Below are 21,302 nucleotides of genomic sequence, written 5' to 3'. Positions count from 1 at the left end.
CCTGGTTATACTAGATCCAGGGTCCCGCTTTCCCCCTGGTTATACTAGATCCAGGGTCTCGCTCTTCCCCTGGTTATACTAGATCCAGGGTCTCGCTCTCCCCCTGGTTATACTAGATCCAGGGTCCCGCTCTCCCCTTGTTGAGACTAGTTCCAGGGTCCCGCTCTCCCCCGGTTATACTAGTTCCAGGGTCCCGCTCTCCCCCTGGTTATACTAGATCCAGGGTCCCGCTCTCCCCCTGGTTATACTAGATCCAGGGTCCCGCTCTCCCCTTGTTGAGACTAGTTCCAGGGTCCCGCTCTCCCCCGGTTATACTAGATCCAGGGTCCCGCTCTCCCCCTGGTTATACTAGATCCAGGGTCCCGCTCTCCCCCGGTTATACTAGATCCAGGGTCCCGCTCTCCCCTTGTTGAGACTAGTTCCAGGGTCCCGCTCTCCCCTGGTTATACTAGATCCAGGGTCCCGCTCTCCCCCGGTTATACTAGTTCCAGTGTCCCGCTCTCCCCCGGTTATACTAGTTCCAGGGTCCCGCTCTCCCCCGGTTATACTAGTTCCAGGGTCCCGCTCTCCCCCGGTTATACTAGATCCAGGGTCCCGCTCTCCCCCTGGTTATACTAGATCCAGGGTCCCGCTCTCCCCCTGGTTATACTAGATCCAGGGTCTCGCTCCCCCCCTGGTTATACTAGATCCAGGGTCCCGCTCTCCCCCTGGTTATACTAGATCCAGGGTCTCGCTCTCCCCCTGGTTATACTAGATCCAGGGTCCCGCTCTCCCCCGGTTATACTAGATCCAGGATCCCGCTCTCCCCCAGGTTATACTAGATCCAGGGTCCCGCTCTCCCCCGGTTATACTAGATCCAGGATCCCGCTCTCCCCCAGGTTATACTAGATCCAGGGTCCCGCTCTCCCCCGGTTATACTAGATCCAGGGTCCCGCTCTCCCCCGGTTATACTAGTTCCAGGGTCCTGCTCTCCCCCGGTTATACTAGATCCAGGGTCCCGCTCTCCCCCGGTTATACTAGATCCAGGGTCTCGCTCTCCCCCAGTTTATACTAGATCCAGGGTCCCGCTCTCCCCCGGTTATACTAGATCCAGGGTCCCGCTCTCCCCCGGTTATACTAGTTCCAGGGTCCTGCTGTCCCCCGGTTATACTAGATCCAGGGTCCCGCTCTCCCCCGGTTATACTAGATCCAGGGTCCCGCTCTCCCCCGGTTATACTAGATCCAGGGTCCCGCTCTCCCCCGGTTATACTAGATCCAGGGTCCCGCTCTCCCCCGGTTATACTCGATCCAGGGTCCCGCTCTCCCCCGGTTATACTGGATCCAGGGTCCCGCTCTCCCCCGGTTATACTGGATCCAGGGTCCCGCTCTCCCCCGGTTATACTAGATCCAGGGTCTCGCCCTCCCCCTGGTTATACTGGATCCAGGGTCTCGCTCTCCCCCTGGTTATACTAGATCCAGGATCCCGCTCTCCCCCGGTTATACTAGTTCCAGGGTCCCGCTCTCCCCCGGTTATACTAGATCCAGGGTCCTGCTCTCCCCCGGTTATACTAGATCCAGGGTCCCGCTCTCCCCTGTTTATACTAGATCCAGGGTCCTGCTCTCCCCCGGTTATACTAGATCCAGGGTCCTGCTCTCCCCCGGTTATACTAGATCCAGGGTCTCGCTGTTCCCCCTGGTTATACTAGTTGCAGGGTCCCGCTCTCCCCCGGTTATACTGGATCCAGGGTCCCGCTCTCCCCCGGTTATACTAGATCCAGGGTCCTGCTCCCCCCCTGTTGAGGCTAGTTGCAGGGTCCCGTTCTCCCCCGGTTATACTAGATCCAGGGTCCTGCTCTCCCCCGGTTATACTAGATCCAGGGTCCTGCTCCCCCCCTGTTGAGACTAGTTGCAGGGTCCCGTTCTCCCCCGGTTATACTAGATCCAGGGTCCCGCTCTCCCCCGGTTATACTAGATCCAGGGTCCTGCTCTCCCCCTGTTGAGACTAGTTGCAGGGTCTCGCTCTTCCCCCTGGTTATGCTAGATCCAGGGTCCCGCTCTCCCCCTGGTTATGCTAGATCCAGGGTCCCGCTCTCCCCCTGGTTATGCTAGATCCAGGGTCTCGCTCTCCCCCAGGTTATACTAGTTGCAGGGTGCCGCTCTCCTCCGGTTATACTAGATCCAGGGTCCCGCTCTCCCCTGGTTATACTAGATCCAGGGTCCCGCCCTCCCCCGGTTATACTAGATCCAGGGTCCTGCTCTCCCCCTGTTGAGACTAGTTGCAGGGTCTCGCTCTTCCCCCTGGTTATACTAGATCCAGGGTCCCGCTCCCCCCTGGTTGTGCTAGTTCCAGGGTCACGCTCTCCCCCTGGTTATGCTAGATCCAGGGTCCCGCTCTCCCCCTGGTTATGCTAGATCCAGGGTCTCGCTCTCCCCCTGGTTATACTAGATCCAGGGTCCCGTTCTCCCCCTGGTTATACTAGATCCAGGGTCCCGCTCTCCCCCGGTTATACTAGATCCAGGGTCCCGCTCTCCCCCTGTTGAGACTAGTTGCAGGGTCTCGCTCTTCCCCCTGGTTGTACTAGATACAGGGTCCCGCTCCTCCCTGGTTGTGCTAGTTCCAGGGTCCCGCTCTCCCCCTGGTTATGCTAGATCCAGGGTCCCGCTCTCCCAGGGTTATGCTAGATCCAGGGTCCCGCTCTCCCCCTGGTTATGCTAGATCCAGGGTCCCGCTCTCCCCCTGGTTATACTAGATCCAGGGTCCCGCTCTCCCCCTGGTTATACTAGATCCAGGGTCCCGCTCTCCCCCTGGTTATACTAGATCCAGGGTCCCGCTCTCCCCCTGGTTATACTAGATCCAGGGTCTCGCTCTCCCCCTGGTTATACTAGATCCAGGGTCCCGCTCTCCCCCTGGTTATACTAGATCCAGGGTCCCGCTCTCCCCCTGGTTATACTAGATCCAGGGTCCCACACTCCCCCTGATTACACTAGTTCCAGGGTCTTGCTCTCCCCCAGGTTATACTAGATCCAGGGTCACGCTCTTCCCCCTGGTTATACTAGTTGCAGGGTCCCGCTCTCCTCCGGTTATACTAGATCCAGGGTCCCGCTCTCCCCTGGTTATACTAGATCCAGGGTCCCACACTCCCCCTGATTACACTAGATCCAGGGTCTTGCTCTCCCCCAGGTTATACTAGATCCAGGGTCACGCTCTTCCCCCTGGTTCTACTAGTTGCAGGGTCCCGCTCTCCTCCGGTTATACTAGTTGCAGGGTCCCGCTCTCCTCCGGTTATACTAGATCCAGGGTCCCGCTCTCCCCTGGTTATACTAGATCCAGGGTCCCGCTCTCCCCCGGTTATACTAGATCCAGGGTCCTGCTCTCCCCCTGTTGAGACTTGTTGCAGGGTCTCGCTCTTCCCCCTGGTTATACTAGATCCAGGGTCCCGCTCCCCCCGGTTGTGCTAGTTCCAGGGTCCCGCTCTCCCCCTGGTTATGCTAGATCCAGGGTCCTGCTCTCCCCCTGGTTATGCTAGATCCAGGGTCTCGCTCTCCCCCTGGTTATACTAGATCCAGGGTCCCGCTCTCCCCCTGGTTATCCTAGATCCAGGGTCCCGCTCTCCCCCTGGTTATCCTAGATCCAGGGTCCCGCTCTCCCCCTGGTTATACTAGATCCAGGGTCCCGCTCTCCCCCTGGTTATACTGGATCCAGGGTCCCGCTCTCCCCCTGGTTATACTGGATCCAGGGTCCCGCTCTCCCCCTGGTTATACTAGATCCAGGGTCCCGCTCTCCCCCTGGTTATACTGGATCCAGGGTCCCGCTCTCCCCCTGGTTATACTGGATCCAGGGTCCCGCTCTCCCCCGGTTATACTAGATCCAGGGTCCCGCTCTCCCCCTGGTTATACTAGATCCAGGGTCCCGCACTCCCCCTGGTTATACTAGATCCAGGGTCCCGCTCTCCCCCGGTTATACTAGATCCAGGGTCCCGCTCTCCCCCTGGTTATACTAGATCCAGGGTCCCGCTCTCCCCCTGGTTATACTAGTTGCAGGGTCCCGCTCTCCCCCTGGTTATCCTAGATCCAGGGTCCCGCTCTCCCCCTGGTTATACTAGTTGCAGGGTCCCGCTCTCCCCCTGGTTATACTAGATCCAGGGTCCCGCTCTCCCCCTGGTTATACTAGATCCAGGGTCCCGCTCTCCCCCTGGTTATACTAGTTGCAGGGTTCCGCTCTCCCCCTGGTTATCCTAGATCCAGGGTCCCGCTCTCCCCCTGGTTATACTAGATCCAGGGTCCCGCACTCCCCCTGGTTATACTAGATCCAGGGTCTCGCTCTTCCCCCTGGTTATACTAGATCCAGGGTCCCACTCTACCCCTGATTACACTAGTTGCAGGGTCCCGCTCTCCTCCGGTTATACTAGATCCAGGGTCCCGCTCTCCCCTGGTTATACTAGATCCAGGGTCCCGCTCTCCCCCGGTTATACTAGATCCAGGGTCCTGCTCTCCCCCTGTTGAGACTAGTTGCAGGGTCTCGCTCTTCCCCCTGGTTATACTAGATCCAGGGTCCCGCTCTCCCCCTGGTTATACTAGATCCAGGGTCTCGCTCTCCCCCAGGTTATACTAGATCCAGGGTCTCGCTCTTCCCCTTGGTTATACTAGTTGCAGGGTCCCACTCTACCCCTGATTACACTAGTTGCAGGGTCCCGCTCCCCCCTGGTTATGCTAGATCCAGGGTCCCGCTCTCCCCCTGGTTATGCTAGATCCAGGGTCCCGCTCTCCCCCTGGTTATGCTAGATCCAGGGTCCCGCACTCCCCCTGATTACGCTAGTTCCAGGGTCTCGCTCTCCCCCAGGTTATACTAGATCCAGGGTCTCGCTCTCCCCCTGATTATACTAGTTGCAGGGTCCCGCTCTCCTCCGGTTATACTAGATCCAGGGTCCCGCTCTCCCCTGGTTATACTAGATCCAGGGTCCCGCTCTCCCCTGTTTATACTCGATCCAGGGTCTCGCTCTCCCCCTGGTTATACTAGATCCAGGGTCCCGCTCTACCCCTGATTTCACTCGTTCCAGGGTCTCGCTCTCCCCCAGGTTATACTAGATCCAGGGTCCCGCTCTACCCCTGATTTCACTCGTTCCAGGATCTCGCTCTCCCCCAGGTTATACTAGATCCAGGGTCCCGCTCTCCCCCTGATTACACTCGTTCCAGGGTCTTGCTCTCCCCCTGTTTATACTCGATCCAGGGTCTCGCTCTCCCCCTGGTTATACTAGATCCAGGGTCCCGCTCTCCCCCTGATTACACTCGTTCCAGGGTCTTGCTCTCCCCCAGGTTATACTAGATCCAGGGTCTCGCTCTTCCCCCTGGTTATGCTAGATCCAGGGTCCCGCTCTACCCCTGATTTCACTCGTTCCAGGGTCTCGCTCTCCCCCAGGTTATACTAGATCCAGGGTCCCGCTCTCCCCCTGATTACACTCGTTCCAGGGTCTTGCTCTCCCCCTGTTTATACTCGATCCAGGGTCTTGCTCTCCCCCAGGTTATACTAGATCCAGGATCTCGCTCTCCCCCTGATTACACTCGTTCCAGGGTCTTGCTCTCCCCCAGGTTATACTAGTTGCAGGGTCCCGCTCTCCCCCTGGTTATACTAGTTGCAGGGTCCCGCTCTCCCCCGGTTATACTAGATCCAGGGTCTCGCTCTCCCCCTGGTTATACTAGATCCAGGGTCCCGCTCTCCCCCTGGTTATACTAGTTGCAGGGTCCCGCTCTCCCCCGGTTATACTAGATCCAGGGTCTCGCTCTCCCCCTGGTTATGCTAGATCCAGGGTCCCGCTCTCCCCCCGGTTATACTAGATCCAGGGTCTCGCTCTCCCCCTGGTTATACTAGATCCAGGGTCTCGCTCTCCCCCTGGTTATACTAGATCCAGGGTCTCGCTCTCCCCCTGGTTATACTAGATCCAGGGTCTCGCTCTCCCCCTGGTTATGCTAGATCCAGGGTCTCGCTCTCCCCCAGGTTATACTAGATCCAGGGTCCCGCTCTCCCCCGGTTATACTAGATCCAGGGTCTCGCTCTCCCCCTGGTTATACTAGATCCAGGGTCTCGCTCTCCCCCAGTTGTTACTAGATCCAGGGTCTCGCTCTCCCCCAGGTTATACTAGATCCAGGGTCCCGCTCTCCCCCTGGTTATACTAGATCCAGGGTCTCGCTCTCCCCCAGTTGTTACTAGATCCAGGGTCCCGCTCTTCCCCCTGGTTATACTAGATCCAGGGTCTCGCTCTTCCCCCTGGTTATACTAGATCCAGGGTCCCACTCTACCCCTGATTACACTAGTTGCAGGGTCCCGCTCTCCTCCGGTTATACTAGATCCAGGGTCCCGCTCTCCCCTGGTTATACTAGATCCAGGGTCCCGCTCTCCCCCGGTTATACTAGATCCAGGGTCCTGCTCTCCCCCTGTTGAGACTAGTTGCAGGGTCTCGCTCTTCCCCCTGGTTATACTAGATCCAGGGTCCCGCTCTCCCCCTGGTTATACTAGATCCAGGGTCTCGCTCTCCCCCAGGTTATACTAGATCCAGGGTCTCGCTCTTCCCCTTGGTTATACTAGTTGCAGGGTCCCACTCTACCCCTGATTACACTAGTTGCAGGGTCCCGCTCCCCCCTGGTTATGCTAGATCCAGGGTCCCGCTCTCCCCCTGGTTATGCTAGATCCAGGGTCCCGCTCTCCCCCTGGTTATGCTAGATCCAGGGTCCCGCACTCCCCCTGATTACGCTAGTTCCAGGGTCTCGCTCTCCCCCAGGTTATACTAGATCCAGGGTCTCGCTCTCCCCCTGATTATACTAGTTGCAGGGTCCCGCTCTCCTCCGGTTATACTAGATCCAGGGTCCCGCTCTCCCCTGGTTATACTAGATCCAGGGTCCCGCTCTCCCCTGTTTATACTCGATCCAGGGTCTCGCTCTCCCCCTGGTTATACTAGATCCAGGGTCCCGCTCTACCCCTGATTTCACTCGTTCCAGGGTCTCGCTCTCCCCCAGGTTATACTAGATCCAGGGTCCCGCTCTACCCCTGATTTCACTCGTTCCAGGGTCTCGCTCTCCCCCAGGTTATACTAGATCCAGGGTCCCGCTCTCCCCCTGATTACACTCGTTCCAGGGTCTTGCTCTCCCCCTGTTTATACTCGATCCAGGGTCTCGCTCTCCCCCTGGTTATACTAGATCCAGGGTCCCGCTCTCCCCCTGATTACACTCGTTCCAGGGTCTTGCTCTCCCCCAGGTTATACTAGATCCAGGGTCTCGCTCTTCCCCCTGGTTATGCTAGATCCAGGGTCCCGCTCTACCCCTGATTTCACTCGTTCCAGGGTCTCGCTCTCCCCCAGGTTATTCTAGATCCAGGGTCCCGCTCTCCCCCTGGTTATACTAGTTGCAGGGTCCCGCTCTCCCCCGGTTATACTAGATCCAGGGTCTCGCTCTCCCCCGGTTATACTAGATCCAGGGTCTCGCTCTCCCCCTGGTTATACTAGATCCAGGGTCTCGCTCTCCCCCTGGTTATACTAGATCCAGGGTCTCGCTCTCCCCCTGGTTATACTAGATCCAGGGTCTCGCTCTCCCCCAGTTTATACTAGATCCAGGGTCTCGCTCTCCCCCAGGTTATACTAGATCCAGGGTCTCGCTCTCCCCCTGGTTATACTAGATCCAGGGTCTCGCTCTCCCCCAGTTGTTACTAGATCCAGGGTCTCGCTCTCCCCCAGGTTATACTAGATCCAGGGTCCCGCTCTCCCCCTGGTTATACTAGATCCAGGGTCCCGCTCTTCCCCCTGGTTATACTAGATCCAGGGTCCCGCTCTCCCCCGGTTATACTAGATCCAGGGTCCCGCTCTCCCCCTGGTTATACTAGATCCAGGGTCCCGCTCTCCCCCTGGTTATACTAGTTGCAGGGTCCCGCTCTCCCCCGGTTATACTAGATCCAGGGTCCCGCTCTCCCCCTGGTTATACTAGATCCAGGGTCCCGCTCTCCCCCTGGTTATACTAGTTGCAGGGTCCCGCTCTCCCCCGGTTATACTGGATCCAGGGTCCCGCTCTCCCCCGGTTATACTAGATCCAGGGTCCCGCTCTCCCCCTGGTTATACTAGATCCAGGGTCCCGCTCTCCCCCTGGTTATACTAGTTGCAGGGTCCCGCTCTCCCCTGGTTATACTAGATCCAGGGTCCCGCTCTTCCCCCTGGTTATGCTAGATCTAGGATGCCACGTACTGGGTCGTTATGCTTGGTCCCAGATACCACGCTGCTGCTAGTTATACTAGTTACAAAGATACTGCACTCAAAGTTAATTGCTGCTGCTGTTGTAGCGGGGGCAGATGTTTTTAAATTTCCTGGGGTAATAAAACCCTACTGTAAATGTTGCCACAAAGCATCATAGAATGATCCCGCACAGGAGGAGTCCATTTGGCCCATCGTGCCTGTGCTGGCTCTTTGAAAGATCTATCCAGTTAGTCCCCACTGTCCCCCCGCTGCTCTTTCCCCCATCTCCCTGCAAATTTTTCCCCTTCCAGTATTTCTCCAATTCCCCTTTTGAAAGTTACTATTGAATCTGCTTCCACCGCCCTTTCAGGCAGCGCGTTCCAGATCACAACAACTGACTGTGTCAAAAAAATTCTCCTCATCTCCCCCTCTGGTTCTTTTACCCATTATCCTCAATCTGTGTCCCTCCGGTTACCGACCCTCCTGCCACTGGGAACAGTTTCTCCTCATTTACTCCATCAAAAACCCCCTCATGATTTTGAAGGCCTCGATTAAATCTCCCCCTTAACCTTCTCTGCTCTGAGGAGAACAATCCCAGCTTCTCCCAGTCTCTCCGCATCAACTGAAGTCCCTCATCCCCGGGAACATTCCAGTAAATCTCCCTCCGCACCCTCTCCAAGCACTCGACATCCTTCCTTCCTAAAGTGTGTGGGGCCCAACCGTACTCCAGCTGAGGCTGAACTAATTTTTTGTTTGATTTAAATTCCTAATTTTGAAATTAAGGCCTATTGTGGTGTACGATAGGTCCCAAATCTCCAATTCCGGCCTCTCGCCCATCCCCCGATTCCCATCGCTCCACGTTTGCCGACCGTGCCTTCAGCTGCCTGGGGCCCTGAGCTCTGGAATTCCCTCCCTAAACCTCTCCGCCTCTCCCTCGATCGGAACCTCCAGGTTTGGGATGTTCGGAGCCTGAATTTAGCATTTTTCATGCTGGACCCCTCTCCAGCCAGTAGATGGTGGTGATGTACGTATTTTTGGTCTGCCTGAGAGTGTTGTAGGTTTATCACTCCAAGTTAAAAGTCTCTGAGTTTCTATTTCATTCATATTGAATGTTGGCTCCCTCTGTTCCCCATTGGACCAGACCTCACTCTCAGGACAGCTAACGTAATGTCAGCTCATTGTTTAAAAACTCCAGCCGATTCACTTATGCCCTTTCAGGGAATGAAACTTGCCGTCTTTCCCCGGTCTGGGCCTATATGTGACTCCAGCCCCACAGACCAACCTTGTCAACTCTTAACTGCCCTCTGAAGGGGCCTAGCAGGTTGTATCCAAGCACTGAACACAAGAGTTCAGGAAGAAGGTGGCTCACTGCCGCTATGTATGGGCAATAAATACCATCCTTGGCAGCAATGTCCACATTGTTGATCAGCCTATATCTGCTGGTTTCTGAGTGGATCTGAGGCTGTGGTCACTTTTTGGACTGACCCAACAGAATGAACATTGAGGTTCTTCAATATGATATCAGGATTACTGTTCTTGAGGGATGGTCTTCGATGGGAGAGTTAGGGGACTAGAGGGATGGCCTTCGATGAGAGAGTTAGGGGACTAGAGGGAGGGTCTTCGATGGGAGAGTTAGGGGACAAGAGGGATGGTCTTCAATGGGAGAGTTAGGGGACTAGAGGGATGGTCTTCGATGGGAGAGTTAGGGGACAAGAGGGATGGTCTTCAATGGGAGAGTTAGGGGACTAGAGGGAGGGTCTTCGATGGGAGAGTTAGGGGACTAGAGGGATGGTCTTCAATGGGAGAGTTAGGGGACTAGAGGGAGGGTCTTCGATGGGAGAGTTAGGGGACTAGAGGGAGGGTCTTCGATGGGAGAGTTAGGGGACTAGAGGGATGGTCTTCAATGGGAGAGTTAGGGGACTAGAGGGAGGGTCTTTGATGGGAGAGTTAGGGGACTAGAGGGATGGCCTTCGATGGGAGAGTTAGGGGACTAGAGAGATGGGTTTCGATGGGAGAATTAGGGGACTAGAGGGATGGTCTTCGATGGGAGAGTTAGGGGACTAGAGAGATGGTCTTCGATGGGAGAGTTAGGGGACTAGAGAGATGGGTTTCGATGGGAGAATTAGGGGACTAGAGGGATGGTCTTTGATGGGAGAGTTAGGGGACTAGAGAGATGGGTTTCGATGGGAGAATTAGGGGACTAGAGGGATGGTCTTCGATGGGAGAGTTAGGGGACTAGAGAGATGGTCTTCGATGGGAGAGTTAGGGGACTAGAGAGATGGGTTTCGATGGGAGAATTAGGGGACTAGAGGGATGGTCTTCGATGGGAGAGTTAGGGGACTAGAGGGATGGTCTTTGGGAGAGTTAGGGAACTAGAGAGATGGTCTTCGATGGGAGAGTTAGGGGACTAGAGAGATGGGTTTCGATGGGAGAATTAGGGGACTAGAGGGATGGTCTTCGATGGGAGAGTTAGGGGACTAGAGGGATGGTCTTTGGGAGAGTTAGGGAACTAGAGGGATGGTCTTCGATGGGAGAGTTAGGGGACTAGAGAGATGGGTTTCGATGGGAGAATTAGGGGACTAGAGGGATGGTCTTCAATGGGAGAGTTAGGGGTCCAGAGAGATGGGTTTTGATGGGAGAGTTAGGGGACTAGAGAGATGGGTTTCGATGGGAGAATTAGGGGACTAGAGGGATGGTCTTTAATGGAGAGTTAGGGGTCCAGAGAGATGGGTTTCGATGGGAGAATTAGGGGACTAGAGGGATGGTCTTCGATGGGAGAATTAGGGGACTAGAGGGATGGTCTTCGATGGGAGAGTTAGGGGACGAGAGGGATGGTCTTCGATGGGAGAGTTGGGGAACTAGAGAGATGGTCTTCGATGGGAGAGTTAGGGGACGAGAGGGATGGTCTTTGGGAGAGTTAGGGAACTAGAGAGATGGGTTTCGATGGAGAGTTCTAGCCAGTTGGGTTTTGATGGGAGAATTAGGGGACGAGAGGGATGGTCTTTGGGAGAGTTAGGGAACTGGAGAGATGGTCTTCAATGGAGAGTTCTAGCCAGTTGGGTTTTGATGGGAGAATGACTAGACCAGAAAGTTAGATTTCAGTGAGGAGTTTCGGAGGGGTGTGCTTGGATGGGAGAGTTACTGTACACGAGAGAGGGAGCAGCAGCATTCTGTCTTCACTGACTGTTCTAATGCCTAACATCCTGTTCATGTATCATTCCAGTGGACATCCCATTGTGTTGCTCGTAGTGAGTGGATTCTGTACAAGTCTTGGAGAAATAGAGGTAAACAGACATCGATGAAATCTATTTTCTTAACTCAAAGTTGCTTCATTCAAATGATCTGATAATTTGAATCCTTTGAATTCCTGCTTTCCTCTGTATTTTGTGTTGCTTAGTTCCGATTATTGGATAATTCCATCACAGTTAACATCAATATTTTGAATCACGAACTGTAATTTTAACCAGGCCGGAATCGGGATATTTTTGTTGCTGACACTTGTATATATCATGTAAATCTCTGTCCAATTTCTCTGCGGACCGAAATGATAAAACCACATATTGCGAAATGTATTCTGCTTTGGAGATCATAATGTTTGATTGTTAACTGAACACAGAGCAACCAAAAACTTTGTTTAATTGTTAATCAGAACATATATGAGAATATAAGGAACAGCAGCAGGTGGATACTTCGTGCCCCTGCTGTCCTTAGAGCAGAGAAGGTTCAGGGGGAGGTTTAATCGAGGCGTTCAAAATCACGATGGGGTTTCGACGGAGTAAATGAGGAGAAACTGTTCCCAGTGGCAGGAGGGTCGGTAACCAGAGGGACACAGATTGAGGATAATCAGTAAAAGAAGCAGAGGGGGGAGATGAGAATTTCTTTTGACGCAGTGAGTTGTTGTGATCTGGAACGCGCTGCCTGGAAGGGCGGCGGAAGCAGAGTCAATGGTAACTTTCAAAGAGTCATCAGAGGCCTGATGGGCTGAATGGCCTCCCTCTGTGCTTTATCATTGTGTGATGGACAGGCCTTAGCTTTAGCTGCTCCTGGTCTGGGCCGATGCTCCAGCACAGTGAAGGAGAGGAGTGCTGCATTGTTGCAGGAGCTGCTCCTTGGACTATCCGTCAATGTGAGAATCCTCTCCGCCGTCGTCTGGGGCGAGTGATGTTCCCCGAAGTCGCTATCCGTCCCGGCTGCTCTTTAACTTGTGCTTTCTTCGTAGGATGGGAGTGAAGAATCGGTAGGAGCAACAATGCAGAAAACACCAATCATTCTCGCCAAGCCTCCTGCAGAGAGGGTAGGAAGTGTGCCAGCACCATATCGCTTACACACATTGTGGCCCATTGCAGCTGTTTGAGGGATGGAGTCACTGCATTCCTTTCCCAGTAGGGTGCAGTCTGGTACAACAGTCACGCTGCAGCTGTATAAAGTGCTGGGCAGACCCTTCCTGCCTGGAGTAACTGTGTTCACTTCTGGCCACCACCATCAGGAAGGGGGAAAAAAAAAAGCACCTGCATTTCTGGAGCACCTTTCACCAACTCAGTACATCCCAAAGCGCTTCACAGACACTTTTTGGAGTGTGGTCATTTAAATATTGTCCCCAGGACCCCGGGGAGAACTCTCCCCCACTCCCCCCTGCTCTTTTTCCAAATAGTGGCCGTGGGATCTTTTACACCCACCTGAGAGGGCAGACGGGGGCCTCGGTTTAATGTCTCATCTGAAAGACGGCACCTCCGACAGTGCGGCACTCCCTCAGTACTGACTGTCTGACAGTGCAGCGCTCCCTCAGTACTGACCCTCTGACAGTGCAGCACTCCCTCAGTACTGACCCTCCGACAGTGCAGCGCTCCCTCAGTACTGACCCTCCGACAGTGCAGCGCTCCCTCAGGACTGACCCTCTGACAGTGCAGCACTCCCTCAGTACTGACCCTCTGACAGTGCAGCACTCCCTCAGTACTGACCCTCTGACAGTGCAGCACTCCCTCAGTACTGACCCTCTGACAGTGCAGCACTCCCTCAGTACTGACCCTCTGACAGTGCAGCACTCCCTCAGTACTGACCCTCTGACAGTGCAGCACTCCCTCAGTACTGACCCTCTGACAGTGCAGCAGTCCCTCAGTACTGACCCTCCGACAGTGCAGCGCTCCCTCAGTACTGACCCTCTGACAGTGCAGCCCTCCCTCAGTACTGGCACTGGCTTTTGACAGCCTGATTTATGGGGCTGAAGTCTCTCTGGACTGGGGTCTCGAACCCACGACCCTCTGACTCCGAGGCTTGAGAGAGAGTGTGAAACCCCTTGAGCCACACAAGGTCTTGGGAGACAATTCCATTGGCTTTGGAAGCTGTTGCCAGTTAGGGTCGGGGAGGGAGTGCACGGCACGCGTCTCACTCCGCTCGCTGTCTAACATCGATTCTGTTTCCTCCACCTGACAGACCAACAAGGCGGCACCCACGGCGGCCGTGCCCGCCAGCAACCCCGCCGAGAAGCCCATCGTGTTGATGAAAGCTCGAGACGAGGGCAAGCCCTCGGCGACGGGAGACGGGACATTGCAGGCACCCGCCACGTCGGCAAAGTCGGAGAAGGAGTTCCAAAGGCCCACACAGCCCGTCTACCAGATCCAGAACCGGGGCATGGCGCCCTCAGCCCCCAGCACTAATGTGGACCGTAAGTAGAGTGCCGAGTGTCGGCGCCCGACCAGAGGGCACAAGGCAGTCTGGCTGAGCCTCCGGTTACATCAAATCACATCGAGTCTGCAGCACAGAAACAGGCTGTTCAGCCCATCAGGTGCATGTTCCATGCGCGTCTGCTCTCACCCCATCACCATATCCTCCTATTCCTTTCTCCCTCATGTATTTATGCCGCTTCCCCTTTAATGCATCGATACTATTCACCTCGATTCAAAGCAAGGCGGTTACCCTAAACTCTATACGCCACTTGTTGCCCTCCCCCCCCCCCCCCCCCCCCGCTGGAGTGTTGGGTCTGATTCTGGGCGCTGAGCACTTTCGGACGGATGAGTAGAATGGGCCTGTATTCTCTGAGAGGTGACCTCATTGAAACGTATATAATTCAGAGGGTTTGACAGGGTAGACGCTGAGAGGCTGTTTCCCCACCGACTGGAGAGTCTAGAACTGGGGGGGGGGTCAGTCTCAGGATAAGGGGTTGGCCATTGGGGATTGAGATGAGGAGAAATGTCTTCACTCAGAGGGTTGGGAATCTGTGGAATTCTCTACCCCAGAGAGCTGTGGATGCTCAGTCATTGAGTGTATTCAAGACTGAGATCGCGAGTTTTTTGGGCACTGAGATAATCGAGGGATAGGGAGGGAGAGTGGAGTTGAGGTGGAAGATGAGCTACAATCGAACTGAATGGGGCAGCAGGCTCGAGGGGCCGAATGGCCACCTCCCGTTTCTGATGTTCAAGGCCTTTGAGAGGGTGCGGAGGGAGATTTACTAGAATGTTCCCAGGGATGAGGGGCTTCAGTTGATGCGGAGAGACTGGGAGAAGCTGGGATTGTTCTCCTTACAGCAGAGAAGGTTAAGGGGGAGATTTAATCGAGGCGTTCAAAATCATGAGGGGGTTTTGATGGAGTAAATGAGGAGAAACTGTTCCCAGTGGCAGGAGGGTCGGTAACCAGAGGGACACAGATTGAGGATAATCGGTAAAAGAACCAGAGGGGGGAGAGGAGGAGAATTTTTTTGACGCAGTGAGTTGTTGTGATCTGGAACGCGCTGCCTGAAAGGGCGGTGGAAGCAGATTCAATAGTAACTTTCAAAAGGGGGAATTGGAGAAATACTGGAAGGGGAAAGATTTACAGGAGGATGGGGGGGGTGGTAAAGAGCAGGGGGGAGAGTGGGGACTAATTGGATAGATCTTTCAAAGAGCCAGCACAGACATGAAAGCCTGAATGGACTCCTCCTGTGCTGTATTTTTTATGACAGTGAAGGCTCATCGAGAAAGACTGGCATTTCTGTTTCATGACATCAGAATTCCCCGACGTGCTTTACAGCCAATGATGTTTGTTTCTTTTGAAGCATTGTAATGTCAGAAATGTGGCAGCCAATTTGTGCACAGCAAGATCCCACAATCAGCAATTGAATAATGACCCGGATCGGTTGATTTTTTTGTGATGTTGATTGAGGGATAAATGGGGAGAAAAGCCTGCTGTACTTCAGATACTGCCGTGGGATCTTATCCATCCACCTGAGAGGACAGACAGGACTTGGATATTAACCTTTCGTCAGAAAGATGGTCTCTCAGACAGTGCAGCACTCCCTCAGTCGTGCCTCTCCAGCAGTGCAGGACTCCCTCAGTACTGACCCTCTCACAGTGCAGCACTCCCTCAGTACTGACCCTCTGACAGTGCAGCACTCCCTCAGTACTGACCCTCTGACAGTGCAGCACTCCCTCAGTACTGACCCTCTGACAGTGCAGCACTCCCTCAGTACTGACCCTCTGACAGTGCAGCACTCCCTCAGTACTGACCCTCTGACAGTGCAGCACTCCCTCAGTACTGACCCTCTGACAGTGCAGCACTGCCTCAGTACTGACCCTCTGACAGTGCAGCACTCCCTCAGTACTGACCCTCCGACAGTGCAGCACTCCCTCAGTCCTGACCCTCCGACAGTGCAGCACTCCCTCAGTACTGACCCTCCATCAGTGCAGCACTCACTCAGTACTGACCCTCTGACAGTGCGGCACTCCCTCAGTACTGCCTCTCCAGCAGTGCAGCACTCCCTCAGTACTGACCCTCTGACAGTGCAGCACTCCCTCAGTACTGACCCTCTGACAGTGCAGCACTCCCTCAGTACTGACCCTCCGACAGTGCAGCACTCCCTCAGTACTGCCTCTGCAGCAGTGCAGCACTCCCTCAGTACTGACCCTCTGACAGTGCAGCACTCCCTCAGTACTGCCTCTGCAGCAGTGCAGCACTCCCTCAGTACTGACCCTCCGACAGTGCAGCACTCCCTCAGTACTGCCTCTCCAGCAGTGCAGCACACCCTCTGTATTGGCACTGCCTGGTTTACAGGCTCAAGTCTCTGGAGTGAGGATTTGAATTCGCCACTTAGTGTTTCGGAGGCGAGATTGCTAAATGCACTGAGCCTGGACCAATGCTCCTGATTAACGCACTAGCTTGCACTGAGATGCTGCAGGGGAGCAGACTTGTTACTGTTTTCTCCCGTTAAGGTGAGGGCTTTCGTTTGCGGGTGAGTTGGCGGCGTTGCTGCCTGCAGCTTGCCCGCCAGCCCTCGTGTCCCTCGCCTCGAGCGAGCGCTGAGTCGTCGGATGCTGCTGTACTAAAGCCTTATTTATCTGGATTCACAGCTGTAATCGGACAGGCCAAGCTTCACCCACCCGAGAGGATGAAACACGCCATTAAGCTGGTGGATGACCAGATGAATTGGTGTGATAGCGCCATGGAGGTAGGTTCCACCAACAACAACACCGTGCATTTATATAGCACCCTCATTGCAGCATAAATCAGACAAAATGTGATAACGAGCTGTGTTCGGAGATGCGGGATTAGGGGACCAGAAATTTGGTCAGAGAGGTAGATTTGAAGAAGGGGGAGCAAGGCGGAGAGGTTTAGGGAGGGAATTCCAGGGATTTGGGGCACCAGGCAGCTGAAGGCATGGCTGCCAATGGTAAAAACAGACCTGCATTTCACTAGCGCCTTTCAACACCTCAGGAAGTCCCAAAGTGCTTCACAGCCAATGAAGGACTTTTTTTTGAAGTGTGGTCACTGTTGTAATGTCGGAAACGCAGCAGCCAATTTGCACAGCAAGATCCCACAAACAGCAATGTGATAATGACCCAGATCATCTGTGTTTTTAGTGATGTTGGTTGAGGGATAAATATTGTCTGCAGGACACCGGGGATAACTCCCCCCACCCCCTCCCGCTCTCCGCTCTTCTTCCAAATAGTGGCCGTGGGATCTTTTACACCCACCTGAGAGGGCAGACGGGGGCCTCGGCTTAATGTCTCATCTGAAAGACGGCACCTCCGACAGTGCAGCACTCCCTCAGTACTGACCCTCCGACAGTGCAGTACTCCCTCAGTACTGACCCTCCGATAGTGCAGGACTCCCTCAGTACTGACCCTCCGACAGTGCAGTGCTCCCTCAGTACTGACCCTCCGACAGTGCAGCACTCCCTCAGGACTGACCCTCCGACAGTGCAGCACTCCCTCAGTACTGCATTTGGAGTGGGACTTGGACCCACAGCCTTGTAACTCAGAGACAAGAGTGCGACAGGCCGAGCCGCAGCTGTCAGTGGACAGGGAAGCCCATTTGCTGCCGGAAATCGGGAGGAACCAGAACAAGGCGACAGAGCCTTAAAATTCGAGCCAGGCCATTCAGGGGTCATACCCGGAACGTGTCTTCACACAAAGGGGCCTGGGAATCTGGAACACACTCCCCCCAAAAAGGCTTTGCATGCTGGGGGTCAGTTGGAAATTTCAGAGGATGGATTTTTGTTATGTAAGGGGATTAAGGATTGTGGAGAAAGGTGGGTTGATGCAGGCGAGGTCAACACGAGTTCGAATTGAATTGAGCGGCAGGGCTGAGTTGCCTCTGCCTGGTCCTGTCAGTAACTTACATGTGTTTGGAGTTGCAGTACCTGCTGGACCAGACTGACGTGCTCGTAATCGGAATCATCGGACTGCAAGGAACTGGCAAATCCACCATCATGTCACTGCTCTCCACAAACACTCCAGAAGAGGACCAGAGGTACTGAGAGATGGGGTTTGGGCTCTCAACAGCAGACATGCAGCTTGACATACACTCGGATATGCAGAGACCAATGTTAAAGAACATACTGACTTTCCTCTCTCGTCAGGGGTCAGTGGGGGCTCAATGGGTTCCTCTCTCTCTCTCTCTCTCACCTGAGACAGGAGCTCGAGGGGTTGAGTCACAGACTGGAAACTTGAGGCCCATAACCCAGGCCACACTCTCAGTGCCAGCTCCAAGAGAGCGCTCCCTCAGTACTGATCCTCCATCAGTGCGGCGCTCCCTCAGTACTGATCCTCCATCAGTGCGGCGCTCCCTCAGTACTGATCCTCCGACAGTGCAGCATTCCCTCAGTACTGACCCTACATCAGTGCGGCACTCCCTCAGTACTGATCCTCCATCAGTGCGGCGCTCCCTCAGTACTGACCCTCCGACAGTGCAGCACTCCCTCAGTACTGATCCTCCATCAGTGCGGCGCTCCCTCAGTACTGATCCTCCATCAGTGCGGCGCTCCCTCAGTACTGACCCTCCGACAGTGCGGCGCTCCCTCAGTACTGACCCTCCATCAGTGTGGCGCTCCCTCAGTACTGACCCTCCATCAGTGTGGCGCTCCCTCAGTACTGACCCTCCAACAGTGCAGCGCTCCCTCAGTACTGACCCTCTGACAGTATGGCGCTCCCTCAGTACTGACCCTCCGACAGTGCCGCACTTCCTCAGTACTGACCCTCTGACAGTATGGCGCTCCCTCAGTACTGACCCTCTGACAGTGCAGCACTCCCTCAGCACTGACCCTCCGACAGTGCAGCACTCCCTCAGCACGGATCCTTCGACAGTGCGACAATCCCTCAGCACTGACCCTCCGACGGTGCGGCACTTCCTCAGTACTGACCCTCTGACAGTGCAGCACTCCCTCAGTCCTGACCCTCCGACAGTGCGGCACTCCCTCAGTACTGACCCTCCGACAGTGCGGCACTCCCTCAGTACTGACCCTCCGACAGTGCGGCACTCCCTCAGTACTGACCCTCCGACAGTGCAGCACTCCCTCAGTACTGACCCTCCGACAGTGCAGCACTCCCTCAGTACTGACCCTCCGACAGTGCAGCACTCCCTCAGTACTGACCCTCCGACAGTGCAGCACTCCCTCAGTACTGACCCTCCGACAGTGCAGCACTCCCTCAGTACTGACCATCCGACAGTGCAGCACTCCCTCAGTACTGACAGGGGAAATATTGGCCTGTTTTATGGGGCTGAAGTTACTGGAGTGGATTCGAAACCTTGACTTTCTGACTCCATTTTGCCAGAGAGTCGGAGGAAATCAGGACTATTGCACTTTTTGTGATGAGTGTTCGGCACAGTTTGTTTACGTGTGAAGTGCTCGATTTAATAAAGTAAATTTGACTTTAATATTATTGCAAGCTTCCTCTCCTCTTTGTGGGGGAAACACGAAGCTAAATGAAAATAAAACGCATAAAAACTCATTTCCTTTTCGTCAAGAAGGGGGCTGTGTGGGGGGGGGGGGAGTCCACCGTGCTCCATCGGCAGTCAGTCACTCTGCCAGTTTGCCTCCGGGAGGCCTGGGCAGGTTAAACAGGTTTCCTCTCCAGACTGGAAGGAGCTGGCAGCAACGAGTGAGCACTGTGCCCAGCTGGATCTGGCAGTCCCTGTGCTGCTTCATGTTACACTGCAGCTATTGTTTGTCTTCTGTTCTGGAATCCAGCTGCAGACAGATTTCAGGATTGGCCCTGACCTCAGTTGTTTTGATTGTGTGTTTGCGCGCGTGTTTTCCCATGTGAGAATTTGTGCATGTGTGTACGCAAGTGTGAGTTTGTGTGCCTGTGTGTTTACTTGTGAGTTTGTGTGCCTGTGTGTTTACTTGTGAGTTTGTGTGCCTGTGTGTTTACTTGTGAGTTTGTGTGCCTGTGTGTTTACTTGTGAGTTTGTGTGCCTGTGTGTTTACTTGTGAGTTTGTGTGCATGTGTGTACGCAAGTGTGAGTTTGTGTGCCTGTGTGTTTACTTGTGAGTTTGTGTGCCTGTGTGTTTTCTTGTGAGTTTGTGTGCCTGTGTGTTTACATGTGAGTTTGTGTGCCTGTGTGTTTACTTGTGAGTTTGTGTGCCTGTGTGTTTACATGTGAGTTTGTGTGCCTGTGTGTTTACTTGTGAGTTTGTGTGCCTGTGTGTTTACATGTGAGTTTGTGTGCCTGTGTGTTTACTTGTGAGTTTGTGTGCATGTGTGTTTACTTGTGAGTTTGTGTGCCTGTGTGTTTACATGTGAGTTTGTGTGCCTGTGTGTTTACTTGTGAGTTTGTGTGCCTGTGTGTTTACTTGTGAGTTTGTGTGCCTGTGTGTTTACTTGTGAGTTTGTGTGCCTGTGTGTTTACATGTGAGTTTGTGTGCATGTGTGTTTACTTGTGAGTTTGTGTGCCTGTGTGTTTACTTGTGAGTTTGTGTGCGTGTGTGTTTACTTGTGAGTTTGTGTGCGTGTGTGTTTACATGTGAGTTTGTGTGCGTGTGTGTTTACTTGTGAGTTTGTGTGCCTGTGTGTTTACTTGTGAGTTTGTGTGCCTGTGTGTTTACATGTGAGTTTGTGTGCCTGTGTGTTTACTTGTGAGTTTGTGTGCCTGTGTGTTTACTTGTGAGTTTGTGTGCCTGTGTGTTTACATGTGAGTTTGTGTGCCTGTGTGTTTACTTGTGAGTTTGTGTGCATGTGTGTTTACTTGTGAGTTTGTGTGCCTGTGTGTTTACATGTGAGTTTGTGTGCCTGTGTGTTTACTTGTGAGTTTGTGTGCCTGTGTGTTTACATGTGAGTTTGTGTGCCTGTGTGTTTACTTGTGAGTTTGTGTGCCTGTGTGTTTACTTGTGAGTTTGTGTGCCTGTGTGTTTACATGTGAGTTTGTGTGCATGTGTGTTTACTTGTGAGTTTGTGTGCCTGTGTGTTTACATGTGAGTTTGTGTGCGTGTGTGTTTACTTGTGAGTTTGTGTGCGTGTGTGTTTACTTGTGAGAGTGTGTGCATGTGTGTTTACATGTGCGTTTGTGTGCCTGTGTGTTTACATGTGAGTTTGTGTGCGTGTGTGTTTACTTGTGAGTTTGTGTGCGTGTGTGTTTACATGTGAGTTTGTGTGCGTGTGTGTTTACATGTGAGTTTGTGTGCGTGTGTGTTTACTTGTGAGTTTGTGTGCGTGTGTGTTTACTTGTGAGTTTGTGTGCCTGTGTGTTTACATGTGAGTTTGTGTGCATGTGTGTTTAGGCCCGTATTTACATTTGTGTGTGTTACCTGCATGTATGTTTATATGCGTGTATGTTTGTCTTTACCTGTGTGCGTGTTTTTACATGTGTGTTTACTGTGTGTTTACATGTGTAAGTGTGTGTGTGTAGTTGTCAGACAATCTCCCA

At 53.8% G+C, this 21,302-nt stretch overlaps 1 protein-coding gene across 1 annotated transcript in view; it reads left to right on the top strand.

Annotated features, from left to right (window-relative positions):
* The window catches only part of smg9 (SMG9 nonsense mediated mRNA decay factor), a 58,619-nt gene that overhangs the window by 19,056 nt on the left and 18,261 nt on the right, over positions 1–21,302 (top strand). The window contains exons 2-6 of the mRNA XM_068018515.1: positions 11,413–11,473; positions 12,409–12,483; positions 13,620–13,851; positions 16,508–16,605; positions 17,797–17,909. Of these exons, the coding sequence (XP_067874616.1) occupies positions 12,439–12,483; positions 13,620–13,851; positions 16,508–16,605; positions 17,797–17,909 (488 nt within the window). The 5' untranslated portion in view covers positions 11,413–11,473; positions 12,409–12,438. The remainder of the gene's footprint in view (positions 1–11,412; positions 11,474–12,408; positions 12,484–13,619; positions 13,852–16,507; positions 16,606–17,796; positions 17,910–21,302) is intronic.

Source organism: Heterodontus francisci, chromosome 39, assembly GCF_036365525.1.
Source record: "Heterodontus francisci isolate sHetFra1 chromosome 39, sHetFra1.hap1, whole genome shotgun sequence".
Lineage (NCBI taxonomy): Eukaryota > Metazoa > Chordata > Chondrichthyes > Heterodontiformes > Heterodontidae > Heterodontus > Heterodontus francisci.
Note: the sequence above shows the minus strand (reverse complement) of the source record. Positions and strands in the feature narration are given on the sequence as shown.